The sequence below is a fragment of the Amborella trichopoda genome, chromosome 3 (genome assembly GCF_054954075.1).
Source record: "Amborella trichopoda isolate Santa Cruz 75 chromosome 3, AtrichopodaSantaCruz75HAP2 v2.0, whole genome shotgun sequence".
Lineage (NCBI taxonomy): Eukaryota > Viridiplantae > Streptophyta > Magnoliopsida > Amborellales > Amborellaceae > Amborella > Amborella trichopoda.
The window spans coordinates 7835129-7850617 of record NC_142338.1 but is presented as its reverse complement, the minus strand read 5'-3'; the positions used below and the strand labels follow the sequence as shown (position 1 = coordinate 7850617).

Sequence of the window (15489 nt, the reverse complement as noted above, 5' to 3'; positions counted from 1 at the left end):
ATTCTAGGATTTATAGCTTTTTATTTATTTAATGAGTACTATTCACGAGTATCGTTCATGGGTATTGTTCACAGGGGTAAAACTTTCATTATGAAAATTAAGTTTAAGTTAAGATATATATAGGTCCTTTTAATCATTGTATGGATATGTAATGTCTTTGAACATTAAATTATAATACATAAAAGATGTGTGGGGCCTTGAAAGGGTCAATTCCACATGATTTTTAAAAATTGAAAGAGAGAAAAGCTTAGGCTTTTGGAACAATAGCTTGGGGTATGGAGAAGAAACCTTGGGTTTCTTTACATTATGCTTGTGTTAAGCTTTGTTTCTTGCTGATTTTATTGTTCCCTCAAATTTCCTTGCATCAAATTGGTATCAGAGCTCGTGATCTATTCGAAAAGTATTGGAGCATTATATGGAGTTACTGTAGCACTATACGGAGTGATTGTAGCATCAATTTTTTGGTGCCCTAAGTTAACAATAAAGCGGGTAAGTTACAATGGGGGTCTAAGTAGTTTTTTTTGTTGATTATTTACCTAGGGTTTGTACCCATGGTAGCGAGAAAGGTCCGTATAAGAGCGATTTTCATAGATCCACTCCGTGATCCTATAGATAACAGAATTGAGGAACTTGAAGGGCAAGTACAGCAGCTGGTGCAGCAGTTCGCGAGCCTCAATAATAGGCAAGACGATGATCTTTCAGCCCAAGAGGATCTCGAGTATAAGCCTTTTCACTTTGGCGCTTGGCATAAGGAGTCGAGTGATGAGGATAGTGACAGAAGACCTTGATGGAGGGAACATCACTTAAGGGTTTTCGATTTGGGGATGAGATTATTCATTTTGACACAGATTGTATAAAAAATCAGCAGGATATTGATTGGGATCTGCCACCAATCTTCGACATACATAGATGAAAAACAAGATCTTGCAGGAGATTCGATGATGATCAAGATTTTGTGGTTGAATTGGTATTTGACGAGGAAAAGGATGAAGGACTCATAAGAGAATTGATAGATGAAGTTGTTGGTTTAGTCACTGATCTCAAAGATGCATCCATGGTGTGCTTTAAAGCTGAGTCTGGACAAATTCAGAGGGTTACATGGCTAAAGTGATGCAATTTCAATAAATTTATGTGATTAGAAATATTCTACCGACATACAATGACCCTTTCCTCGAGGGTTTCTCAGTTCTAATACACAATCATTGTGTTTTGATTACTGCAATAACCCACAAGTCTCAAGATCTTGAATTACAAAATTCGAGTTGAAGAATATAGCCAGAATAGCACCAATTTCATCTTTAGCACACTTCAAAACTCGAGAACGAGTTTTCTCCAACTAGGGGAGAATGATGGAGGGAAAATTTTTATTTATTTTTTATTTTATTCAATTTTAAAGGATGCATATTTTAAGTTTAGAAGCACCAATTTCATCTTTAGCACACTTCAAAACTTGAGAACGAACCAGGGGAGAATGATGGGGGGGAAAATTATATTTATTTTTTATTTTTATTCAATTTTAAAGGATGCATATTTTGAGTTTAGTTTTAGGATTTATTTTTAGTTTTCTAGGCATTCTAAGGTTTTTTTAGTTTTTTATTTATTTCATAACTACTCACAAATACCATTCATGAGTACTATTCACGAGTATTGTTCACAGGGGTAAAACTGTCATTACAAAAATTAAGTTTAAGTTAGGATATATAGGCTACTTTAATAATTGTATAGACATGTAATGTCTTTGAACATTGAATTATAATATATAAGAGGTGTGTGAGAAATTGAGAGGGTCAATTCCAAGTGATTTTTAAAAATTGAAAGAGCGAAAAGCTTAGGCTTTTGGAACCCTAGCTTGGTGTATCGAGAAGAAACCTTGTGTTTCTTTGCATTATGCTTGTGTTGAACTTTGTTTCTTGTTGATTTAACTGTTCCCTAAAATTTTCCTACATCACTACCTAATGCAACCCAACTCCTCTACCCGGGTTTGAAACGGGTTAAGGGAAACATATTATAACCCAATCTGATGGATGGTGATGGAGAAAGAGTGGGACCCACCAAAACATAGACCTGATCGAATGGTAGGCCTAACTCGCCCCATCAACAACCTCAGTTTACTGGTTGGTGATGAAACACTTAGATTAAGGTTTTCCATCGTCCATTGATAATCCTATACTCATCCCTCGTAGGTTAATAGGCATGATTCTTCTCTTGCAACAAAGAAGCAACTTAACATTACTGTTCAGCAACACATTAGACAACTCATGTCATAACAAACATGTAAGACAGAAATATTTATTTATCTCTTAAAAAACTGCACGGAGAAAAGACTGCTATGCTAATTTCACTCACTATCCATGCATAACAAATAGATGATGTAGTTGGATATCTTAGTCTTAATTCTGAATCAATGTTTGAAAAAAAACTAGACCGGTCAAGTGGGTCAACAAGATCACCATTTACTGGTTCCAAGCCGGCAAGGAACTAGCAGAGCTAGCTCACATGTTCTTCGGTTTTTTTTTTCTATTAAAATAATTCATCATCATCATTTGATTATTTTCCCAACTTTTGGGGTTGGCTACACAAATCTTGGTCCGTCTCCATTTTGCTCTTGCTCTATTAAGGGCTATACCTTCAAGTGAGGCCATAAGTCGCCATATCTTTTCTCACTACTTTCAACTATGCCTTTTTGGGCCTACCCCTTGCCCTTTTTGAGCCTTCCACTTGAACCAACTCGCATCACCTGACATGTACTGTATTGGGTCTGCACTGCACATGGCCACCCAACCTAAGTCTATTTTCTTTTATCTCATTACCTATTGGAACCACACCTAAGTTCCCCCGAATGTATTCATTTCAAGTTCTATCCGTTCTTGTCATGCCATTCATCCATCTCAAAATCCTCATCTCAGCTACTTATCCTATGAGTATGTTGTTTATTGACCACCCAACATTCCGCTCCATAAAGCAAAGCTAGTCTCACAGTTGTCCTATAGAACTTCCCTTTCAACTTCATTTGTATGCGGCAATCACATAAAACTTTGGTTGCACATCTCCACCTAGCCCACCCAACTCTAATTCTATGTGCACCATCTTCTTCAATCCTTCCATTTTCTAAATTATCGACCCAAGATTTTCTATTGAAATAATTAAAAAATAAAAATTAAAAACCCATGGGAACAGGGGAAAACCCGGGAATCTTGAAAGCAGATCAGTCACCACCGTTCTGATCCAGCTTGCCTGGTTTTTAAACAATGCTCTGCATATGTTCCCTCCCTAATAAAGGAGAAAAGGAAGAGATCTTACTTTTCATATTGAGTATATATGACAAAAAGCATTTTGTGAGAAGTTTCTATTTTCCAATATATTACTTCCCTTGCTCTTATTTTCTCTAAAAGTGAGCCAAATTGTCATGAACTTTTGCGAATACACATAAAGGAGAAAGAAAAGACTCATGTTTTTCTGGAAGCTGAAGGCTCTATTAAACATCCTACAAAAAGTAAAGTAACATGATTTCACATAATTTTCTTCCGGAAGCTCCCATCAGAAGTTGTGGAACATAGGAGAAAATGTTCATTGCTTATTATTGTGAAAAAAAAAAACCAACGAATGTAAAAGAGGAAAAACACTAGAAGATCACGTTTTCATATCTCACCTTAATTACCTGCCGAATGCTTGGCTTATTTGGTCCATATTTCTCCAAAAATGAATCGCCATAGACTTGAAATTCTTTTAGAATCTGCATTAAAAAGTGTTAGTAAGACAGATTCAAAATAATATAAATGAAGAGGACAAAATAGGGGACACGTATAATACAATCCTATGGCTCTCAGAAAACCATTGCCACTAGGAACAACACCCTTTAATGAAATGTACGGTGATGGAGAGACTGGAACCCAATCTTGGGGACATGATCTATTCTTACAGGTCCCAACCTTTCCAGAACCATTCATCTTTTTTTTTTTTTCTGCTGATCACACTCAACACAAATCGATGGAGTAGTAATGGACATACATATTCCAATGAACTATAGATTTTTCATGGAACATAGAAATAGAGTAGACTTTCCTAAAACGACTCACTAGACACTAATTAAGAGCCAAATAAGATGGGTTTGAAAACCTGGCGGCGCGAGAGAGAGCTATTCGGCATCCCATATACAGCAGCATCAACGAGACCCAGAGTTGACCAAGGACTGCCAATAGGTGCTTATTAAACAAATTCATCATTTTGGTAACAACAATAGGAAATTCACAAAATTAAAGCTTGCTCCTCTAGATTCCATAAAGAGCCATACATAAAAATCCCATTATCTCCTTCCATGAAATTTCAAATTTAAACCATTTTTGTCTTTTCCCCTACCAAGTTCTTTTGCCCTCATTTGTGTACTACAATGATATCTTTGTTATCCATAGAATAGCATAAGAAATTTGTAAATGTCATTAATTTAAAGCTCTTGGAGTTTGGCTAACGCAGCTCAATCAACCAACTCATTCACTGAGTCAAACACAGTAACTTGCGTGACTATCCAGATTGATTTTCAGAAAAGTAGCTACTGCTTTTTATCTAGTTCAAAAATAAAAGCAGTGTCCACCAAGGATAGTATCTCTCTCCCTCCCTCTGGTGTACAGGCCCTCTCTCCCTCTCCTGATTGACCAACTCATCTATAAAACAGTTAGATTTGCTTTTCCAGAAGAAATCAAGAGTCTCTAGGAACGCAATTAAGTACAAACAGGTATAAAAGACCAAAATTGGAAAAACATTGAAATATGTACAAAACCATAAAAATACAAAAGAATATAAAAATAAGCTGATCTCATTAAGTACTTTCCAAAATACTTCTGGCATGCATAAGGCAATTCTAGTCCTAAATCAAAAACAATAACGAAAGTAATAAGAAATTAAGTTTGTGCTAAAAATTTCTACTTCTTTGGCCCTCAACAAATACCTGGAGTACAAAAAAAAAAAAAAAAAGTAAAAACTAATTTACTATGCGTCTCTATCACACCAAGTAGGATCCAATGTTCGAACACAGATGGCAAAAGAATCATCAAGAGTACCCTGCAGAGACATCATGATGCAGCAGTCCTTGACAAAGGAGCAGGATGACAATATCTTCTATGGAGGACATCTTCCCCATGCTTAACCCTTATTATCATCTATTAGATGAAATACAAATGCAACCTGATGTAGATGTCCATAAAAGTTGGACAAAAATATCTCATACAAAAGAGAAAGGAATAGTAGATATGCAAATCTCGATCTTCACTCCTACATGGAACAAAATTTATCTAGCCTGATGAAAATTTTGAGGTGCAACTTTCAGGGGCATTTTCGAATTAATATTTTTATTTAATTATGTGCTTTCAACAAATTCAGCACCTCAAATAGATCACTAATCAACCTATATCAGATACAGCCGAAACTCGATTTTAACTCTCTTACTTATTATAGGCAGCACGTCCAACCATCACACCATGGGCTCCTTGCAATTGTGCTGCATGAACCTATGGAAAAGTGCAACACATAGAGATAACTTAGTAACCATGAATTGTTTCTAACCGTGAAATCCTCAACATTCATAGAAGTGGAATTTACTTATATACAGGACTCATGGTCCTTGTGGCATCACTTTTGTACACGACTCCTACCCAAAAACAAAAAGAAAAGAAAAAGAACCAGTGCACAGAAAATGCTCAAGAAAAAGTAACAAACAAATATTACATGGATATATACACTGATTATATTAGCTTAAACATTGATGACTTACTACAAAGATAGAAAAATCCATTTAACAGGGAGATCTGTTATTCTATGTTGAGATGAAATATGCCAACAAAGACCATGCATGGAACTAGCCTCTCTCAAGTAACTGCAGTCCATCTCAATATGTTCTGCATACTCATGAAATGTGTGGCATTACTCCAATTTTCGTATTTAGTGTAGAAGATGTAGTATGAGCACCCAAGTCTTAAGACGTGCAATCAATAAATTCATCAAACACATCAATTTGTATTCCACAATATAGATAATGTAGTCTGTTGACTCTGTTCTATGATAGATAACAGACAAGTAACTCATTTAGAGTGTTAATCATGTGATCCTTCTCCATTCGCATGGCCATCATATGAAGTAAATGGGAAGAGAAGACCCAAACCTGGATGTACTCAAATATGTGTCATAAGGATTAGTTATACAGGGTAAAGGTACAATAGGAATTTTTCTTTCAGATATGATTTGTTTGGAAGTTATTTAGGATCAGCCTTCTATTTATTTTTGAAAACATTTAATAGAAACAGGGGAGTATGAGGTTCATAATGCAGGTTAGTATATGTGTGTTACAAGATTGTTGCACCTTTCAAGTAGAGAGAAAATTTGGGGCATATTCCCCTCGTCTCTGATGTTGCAGTCCTATTCTGGAAATGCATCAATAGGCTAAAATTATACATACATAAAATAGCTAAGAAAGAAAGAGCCTACGAAACCAAGAAACCTAGATCCCAAAAAAGTACTCTATTGACCCTACTTGTTAATCTGATATTCAGAATGAGGATAAAGCTTATGGGAATTCATCACCAACATTTGGTACACCAATCCCATATAATGAGTGAATGGAAAAATATACCTTACGAAACTTGTGTATGACGTACGGTACTGGCATACTGTCTAAGTGATGGATGGTGGAGATGAACCAGTGTCTCCACTATCTGTTGATGGGAAGATGAGATGGATGCCACAGCTGGCTACCATATACCACGTATTGGATGTTGTAGTTTCCCATGATGAAACTCTAAGCTCCAGTTTTGTGGCCATAACATTCCTAACTTGCTCAAACCGGCACAGTTTTTTCTATTTGAGTTATAGAGAACCTTTTGAAGGTGATTGAGTATCATCTGGATGGATGTGCGTCACTTTTTTTTATTGTAGGAGATAAACAATTATTTCTAATAGTAGAGCATCATGAACAACTACATCCATCATTTGCATCCAAGGCAAAGAACATTGAATCAATGCTATAAGAGCGATGGTGATTCAAACTACTACCATATCTTCCATTGGGACAGACATCTCATCATAGCCAATCCAAAAATTTGTATATGACATAATAATGTGAGTAACAGATTATATCTCTCCAACATATAGTATTTCTTTTTCTCTAGGTAATTGGGGGATTTGCACCCACAAGTCAGGTTCTAAACACTTAGAGAAAGTTTGGAATCACTGAGCAGATGTATTATTGCTAGCATCAAATGCTACTATTAGGGGCTTATTTGCAGCACTTCTCAAACAAATGAGGTCCAAAATTGGACATAGACATACACACTGCAGGATATTTCCCACAGAGGCGTGTTAAAAAATTAAAATTAGAAGTGATTAGTGGTAAATCCAACAGGGCCTAAGCGTTAAAATATACCAACTTCTTTTAGCTTTACCTTTTCTTTTTTAATACTTTAGATACGATTTTTTTTAGTTTTACCTTGAAATATCCAGAGTATTTCTTAGAAAACATGCAGTTAAAAAAAAAATATTTTTGGTCTACAACCTACCCAGGGTTTATACACACATGCAGGATGATGGAAAGCCTTTTAGACGTAGTGCCATGATTTGTACTGTTCCTAATTCCCAGAACTCGTCTTTCATTTCTTGGCAGATAATTATCTGGTTTAATTCTCAAGCTTATTTGTGTCTGTGTAGACACTTTAAGGCATCAAAATGATGCTAACGAGAATCAAATGATGAGTATAATTGTATAAAAGGGAAAGATGGCTGCAATTATAATGAATATCACTCGCAAAATATAGTTGACAGCGATAATCTTTGGTACCAATATGGAAAGGCATGCAAAACATATTTGGATAGAATATCTAGGATGTCATTCCTTTTCATCTAAAGTAACCTTTGCCTTCTTTCAAACTCAAGACATTGAACAACCAAATCCTTGACAAATATCAGTTCAAATTAATACAAGATATACAAACATTTAGACCATCGAATAAAAGCAAGAGATCCAACTGAGCCAAAAAAAAAAGGAAACTGATACAGGAGTAGTTGAATGTTATCCTAACCTCATCAATGCAAGTGATGCCTCCATTGATTGTAAATTGAAGTTCAGGGAAGTCACGTAGCAGGCCAAAGAAATACTCATATCTGCATATTTATTTAAAAGACCATAAATTAGCATGACATGAAAAAGGATAATCATGTGACTAAGCAGTAATGAAATGGTTCAAACCAATGTTTTAAAGCTCAAGTCCAAATCAGACTCAAGCTAGTTAACTGGAACTGGCAGGCTGCCGGTTCCAGAGGGTCCCTAACTCGCCCAGAGGGTCCCTAACTTGCCGGGGGCCATAATATTCGTAGAACTGTTTTCTTCTCTACTTTCTTCTCTCTAGATCATACCAAACTGTTTCCTTCTCTACTTTAATTTCAACTTGTAGTAGCATTTTGCAACAAATTTAGATTAAAAAACTCCAAAGATTGAGGGAGCAATGATCATTTTACTGCCTTGTTTTCGAAAATTCAGCATTCTTCTTCTTTTGGACACTTAAAAGCTTTGCTTCAAGATCCCCAATCTTGTTATAAACCCATCGATAAATCATATTGATGTTTAGGGGGTTGGGCAAGGACTATATCTATAAAGTTTCAGCTCCAACCACCACATTGATTGTGAGAAATTGATAAAAAAAGTGGACATGGGTTGTGTAGACTGGAACTCATGAACAACTTTTCAATCACATACTTTTTTATTCCATTTGGTATTGATCCATGAAAAGAACCCCTTTGATATATATACTGATGGAAAGCTCGTTGAGTCAAGAATAACATATCAAAATTTCAAGTCATTTCAGTGTGGGATTTGGGAGACATCAGCAAAACTTGCAGAGGTGATCATCCTGCCATGTTGCTGATTTTTGTTCACCAGCCGCTAGACCATGGCCACAATATGGTTCACATGCTTTAGAAATTGGTGGTCCTACAGTGTGCCCTCAAGACCACTTTGAAAATGGTATTTTTGGGCGTCGGATTGAGCCCAAATTTTGCATTTAAGCGTTTTAAGGAAGTTTCAACCATCACCCAAATTTCAGGTCCTTCGGACACTGATTTCTAAGGGCTACTTTGTAATTTTGCCTTCTCTTTGGACCCGAACTGTGCTCCTTCAATAATCTTCAACTTTGTGGGCCCATATCTCGGTCATCCGATATTGGAATGACTTGATTTTAAGATGACACCTTTAGGGAACCTTAGAGTAAAATTTGGGGGCCTTAGATGACTATTTGGGGCAGGTTTGACCAAGCTCCATTTTGGGGCATCCATACATCAATTTAACATAGTGGCAGCTCCCGAACTTCTTCATCTTTGCTCGGAGGGTCCTACATCTCATATAATGATGATCCCCATGGGCTGAGGTTGGGTTGAGGCCATTTTGGTCATGAGTTCCAGGCTCCCAGCAATTCCAACAGATATGGCATCGAGAACCTGTATGACCAATCAACTCTACGCCTATTGCCATTTTCATTTGCTACCATATTCCACAAATTTACAGAGCAATGTGAAGCCCCTTTTGAATGTCCAGACCACTAGGCTTTGTGACCATTTGACAGGAGTGCGACCGTAGTCCATTTCTGTACTCCATATTGTTGGATTCATATTGTTGGGAAGCACAATAATAAATGATGAATTGAATTTGGTGGTTGAAGGTGAAAAAATCCATTTCACTTATGGCATAGAAGATTGGGACATATGAGTGATAAGGGTATGGAGGTCTTGATGAAGAGGAATCTTATTCCTACACTTCGGTTTGATAGATCAGAATTTTGTGAGCATTGAGTCTATGGGAGACAACATAGACAACCCTTCAAGGCCAGGAAAAATACAAGTAGGTGCAAACTTGATTATATTCACTCGGATGTATGGGACCCTTCACCGACTACATTTCATGGAGGTGCATTGTATTTTATTACATTTATTGAAGACTTTTCAAGAAAGGTATGGATTAAAACACACAAGTCCCAAAGTGATGTATTTTATGCATTCAAGAATTTTAAAGCCAAAGTTGAAATATCTACGGGGCAATATATCAAAGTTTTTCATACGGATAACGGTGCAGAATTCGTATCATAGTAGCTCAAAAGTTTTTGTAAGGTCCAGGGAATTACTAGACATTACACAAATGCCTACAATCCTAGAACAAGAATTATGGGCGGAAGCCATAACAATGACTTGTAATCTCATCAACCGGTCTCCTTCGATAGCACTAGGAAGCAAAAACCCCTAATGAGGTATGGCAAGAAACTCCTAGTGATTACTCCGATTCAAAAACAAATTGTTGTGATGCTTATGCGCTTATTCCAAGTTGCCAAAGGAATAAGTTGGATCAAGGATCAAAGATCAAAGAAGTGCATCTTTGTGGGTCATAGCAAGGGTGTCAAGGGATCCAAGTACCCGAACAAGAATCACCAGTTGGGATGTACCTTGCGATGAATACAAGGTATTGGCAAAAGGGATGTTGATGAAGGACAATGGTCAAGAAGTGCAACAAGAAAGCCAAGAGTTTGAAGGCAACCCTGAAACACTTCTATCAAGAGCAATTATGCCTTATGAAAATAGAATTATTGATCATAGTGAAAAACATGAAGAACTAGGAAATCAAGATGAAGAAACACATGGCCATCATGATGAAGTTGTGTCTTTGGCACATCTGCACTCTACTAGAGAAACTCGTGCACCCAAGTGGCACAAAGATTATGTGGATCCAAATATTTTGCATGCTTTGATAGTCAAAACTAAAGAGCTAACATCATTTCATGAAGCCATTCAAAGTATTGGTACCGAGTATTGGAAAAGAGCGATGGAAGAATAGATATTGGCTCTTCAAAGAAACAAGACTCTACATTGGAAAAGACCGTTGGTTGTAAATAGCTGTTCAAGATAAAGAAGGGGCCCGATGGTAAGTTTGAAAAGCACAGGACAAGATTGGTGGCAAAGGGTTTTTCACAAAAGACAGGCATTGACTTCGATGAAATTTTTGCACCGGTAGTCAAGTTGGTCTCAATCGCTTGGTGCTTGGGTTAGTTGCTAGGCATGATTTAGAGCTTGAGCAAATGGATGTGAAGACGGCATTTTTGCATGGGGAATGCGAAGAGGAAGTATACATGCAACAACTGGAAGGCCTCATAGAGAAGGACTTATGTGCAAATTGAAGAAGTCCTTGTATGGGCTCAAGCAAGTATCAAGACAATGGTATAGAAAATTTGATATGCTCATGATGAGCCTTGGGTACACCAGAAGTAGGTATGACCATTGTATCTATTTAAAGTTCTTTGATGATGGTTGAGTTTAGTCTTACATGTGGATAACATGCTTTTGGTGTGTAAGGATAATGCTAAAATTGATGAGCTCAAGACATCTTTAAGCAAAAGATTTGAGATGAAGGATCTCGGGCTGGCAAGGGAAATTGAAATGGATATGCAAACTGAAATTTTGTCACTATCTCAAATGGGTTACATAGAAATAGTGCTTGAAAAATGCAAAGCCGGTGAAGACACCCCTAGCGCCTCACTTCAAATTGCCTTAAAAGCAAGTCAGAAGATGAAAGATGAAGCATGGCTAAGGTGCCTAATGCAAATGCGATTGGAAGTTTAATGTTTGCTATGGCATGTACTAGACCGGATATTGCCCATGAGGTTGGTGTTTTAAGTTGGTTTATGGCGAATCTCGAAGAGGTTAGCAACAAAATGGGTACTTTGGTATTTATAAGGCACTACTACTTATGCAATCAAAGTTGGGAAGGGCTTAAATCTAATGCAAGGTTTTGTGGATACAAATTTTGCCGGTGACGTTGACAAAGGTAGGTCAACTACTGCATTTGCTTTTCAGTTAGGAAATAGGTCGGTAAGTTGGATGTCAAGGCTCCAATACACAGTAGCATTATCAACTACCGAAGCCGAATATATGTCGGCAACAGAGGCATCAAAAGAAGTCGCATGCCTTCAAGGATTGATGAGTGAGATGGGCATTGTATACAAGCCCATGGAACTATTTTGTGACAATATGAGTGCTATTCACTTGGCCAAGAACCGATTCACCACAAGCGGTGAAGACACATTGCTTCAATATCACTATATCCGGCAAGTTGTTGAAGATAGAGGAATTCGATTGGTCAAGTCAAAGACTGAAGACAACCTTGCAGATATGTTTACGAAACCGATTCAATTAGAGAAGTTGAAATGGAGCCTAACTTCTTTAGGTTTCAAGAAAAGAAAGAAGTGAGGCTTTGGCAAGGCAAGGTAAGGGTGTGATTTTGCATCAAGGTGGAGATTGTTGGGACATGATGTAAAGATCACCCCCATATGATATTCCCTCTCTCTATAGGGGTATTTTCATAATAGAAAAAGGTCTTTTATAGAGGCTTATAAAAGTACATTTATAGAGATAAAAAGATAACAGAAAAAGTGTTGAGAAGTTTGGGGGATAGAAATTGGGGTTTTTGCAAAAACCTAGTACCATTGTGGCCTTGTATTGTGTTGGTTTTTTCATCAGCATTTCTTCGTAGCTATGGTCTTAGTCGATAGTGGCAAAGATACGAGTCAATTAATGGTGGTATTATGGTGGGAAATATCTATTTGAGCTTTCGATGCCATTGTATGAGTAATCGCTACAAAACCCCAAAATTGTAAATTTCTTCCATTGATAGTGAATGCATCATTGCCCCTTGCTCGTGGATGTAGCCCTGTTTTGGGTGAATCACATAAATGTGTATGTGCCTTTTACTTGTGTTGTGGTTTGGTAATTTTTCATTTTACTTGTTTATATATTTTCCCAAATATATTGCACACATTATTCTTTTTGGGTATTTTGTTTAGGAAACCGGCATTTGTTGGCAAATCGAGATAACCCAAATCCCTACTTGATGTGGTGAGCACCTTACAACAATGAATCCAACACCCAAACAAATACCCAAAAACGATAATGTGTGCAATATCTTTGATAAAAATATATAATAAGAAAAACAAGTAAAATAAAAAATCAGCAAACCATAAGACAAGTAAAAGTAGAAGGCACATTCTCATTTAGGTGGTTCACCCAAAATGGGCTACATCCACGGGCAAAGGGAAAGAATGCATTCACTATCAATGGAAGAAATTTAGAAGTTCGGGGTTTTGTAGAGATTACCTCATACAATGACAAAAAAAACTCAAATAAATATTTATTACCACAATACTACCAACAATTGACTCCTCTCTTCGTCACTGTCAACCAAGACCGTCGCCGCAAAGAAATGGTGAGGGAAAATCGGCCCAATACTAGGCCACAAAGGTGCTAGGGTTTGTGTAAAAACTCCAATTTCAATATCCTAAACTTCTCTACAAATTTTTTTATATTTTCTCTCTCCAAAAATTCACTTTTACAGTGATGAAATTACCCCTCAAGAAAAGAGGAAATTTCAAAATGGGGGGTGATTTGCATCACCGTCCCAACAATCTTCACCTTGATGCAAAGTCACACCGTTACCTTACCAAAACCTTCACTTTTGTCCTTTCTTGAAACCTAGAGACGTTAGACTCCACTTTAACTTCTCTATTTGGATGGGCTTCGTAAGCACATCAACAAGATTATCTTCGGTCTTGATCTTGACCAATCGAATTCTTCAATCTTCAACAACTTATTAGATATAGTGATATTGAACGAATATGTGTCATGACCTCTTGTGGTGAACTGCTCTTGGCCAAGTGAATAACACCCATATTGTCACAAAATAGTTCCATGGTCTTGCACACAATGCCTATCTCACCCATCAATCCTCGAAGCCACGACTTCTTTTGATTCCTCTGATGCTGCCATATATTCACCTTCGATAGTAGATAATGCTACCATGTCTTCGAGCCTTGACATCCAACTTACAGGTCCATTTGCAAACCGAAAAACAAATGCGGTAGTTGGCATACATTTATTAACATCACTAGCAAAATTTGCATCCACAAAACTTTGCATTGGATTTGAGCCCTTTCCAAATGTGATTGCATAACTAGTACATCCTCTTAAATACTGAAGCATCCATTTTGTTGCATCCCAATGAACCTTTCCAGGGTTCACCATAAACTAACTTAAAACCCAACTGCATGGACAATATCCAATTTAGTACATACCATGGCATTAAAATTCCCATCGCATTAGCATAGGGCACCTTAGCCATGCTTCTTCTTTCTTCTTCCATCTTCAGGCTTTGCTTTGAAGACAATTTGATGTGAGACGTTAGAGGCGCTTTCACCAGCTTTGCATTTTTCATGCCAAATTGTTCAAGCACCCTTTCTATGTAACCTATTTGAGATAGTGACAAAAATCCTTTCAGCCTATCCCTATTAAATTCAATCCCAAGAATTTGCCTTGCTGGCCCGTGATTCTTCATCTCAAATCTTTTGCTCAAAGATGTCTTGAGCTCATTAATTCTAGCCATATCTTTACACACCAAAAGCATGTCATCCACAAAAAAGACTAAAATCAACTATCATCAAATATCTTTAAATAAACGCAATGGTTATACATACTTCTAGTGTACCAAAGGCTCATCATGAATATATCAAATGTTTTATACTATTGTCTTAGTGCTTGCTTGAGCCCATACAAGGACTTCTTCAATTTGTACGCAAGTCCTCCTTTTTCCTTCTTTATGAAGCCTTCTGGCTATTCCATGTACACTTCCACGAGTTCCCCATGAAAAAATGCCGTCTTCATATCCGTTTGCTCAAATTCTAAATCATACATAGTAATTAATCCAAGTACCAAACGAATTGAAACCAACTTGACCACCGGTGCAAAAATTTCATCGTAGTCAATGCCTTGCTTTTGTGACAAACCCTTTGCCAACAATCTTGCCCTATATTTTCAAACTCGCCATCGGGTCCCTTCTTTATCTTGAACACCCATTTATAACCAATGGCCTTTCTACCTTTTGGTAGCTCTACCAAATCCTAAGACTTGTTTCTTTGAAGGACCAATATCTCTTCTTCTATAGCTCTTTCCCAATGCTCGATACCATTATTTTCAATGGCTTCACGAAATGATGTTGGTTCTTCATTTTCGACTATTAAAGCATGCAAAGTATTTGGATCCACAATCTTTATACCACTTGGGTGCACACGTTTCTCGAATAGAGCACCGATGTGCCAAAGGCACAAATTCATCATAGCGGTCATGTGGTTCTTCATCTTGATTTCCTAGTTCTTCATGTTCTTCACCATGATCAATGAGTATATTATCATAAGGCATAGTTACACTTGATGGAAGTATTACGGGGTTGCCTTCAAACTCTTGGCTCTCTTATTGCACTTCTTGACCAGTGTGTCATTCATCTTCGACCATTTTGTCAATACCTTGGATTCATCAAAATGCACATCGTAACTAATGATTATTTTTTGGCTACATGAATCCTATAGCCGGTATCCCTTCACACCCTTGCTATAACCCTACAAAGATGTACTTCTTTGACCTTAGATC

General features: G+C 37.2%; 1 protein-coding gene across 10 annotated transcripts in view; it reads right to left on the bottom strand.

The window, feature by feature from the left end:
- Window positions 1-15489, bottom strand: part of LOC18428940 (uncharacterized) — a 39097-nt gene that overhangs the window by 1180 nt on the left and 22428 nt on the right. For 7 of the 10 annotated variants that reach the window (XM_088863192.1, XM_006838236.4, XM_088863196.1 and 4 more), the window contains exons 8-11: window positions 8061-8142; window positions 5440-5501; window positions 4117-4189; window positions 3650-3733 (exon numbers count right to left, since the gene is read on the bottom strand). In XM_088863192.1, the coding sequence (XP_088719318.1) occupies window positions 3650-3733; window positions 4117-4189; window positions 5440-5501; window positions 8061-8142 (301 nt within the window). The remainder of the gene's footprint in view (window positions 1-3649; window positions 3734-4116; window positions 4190-5439; window positions 5502-8060; window positions 8143-15489) is intronic. The other 3 variants (XM_088863197.1, XM_088863190.1, XR_016052922.1) reach the window with 2 other exon arrangements.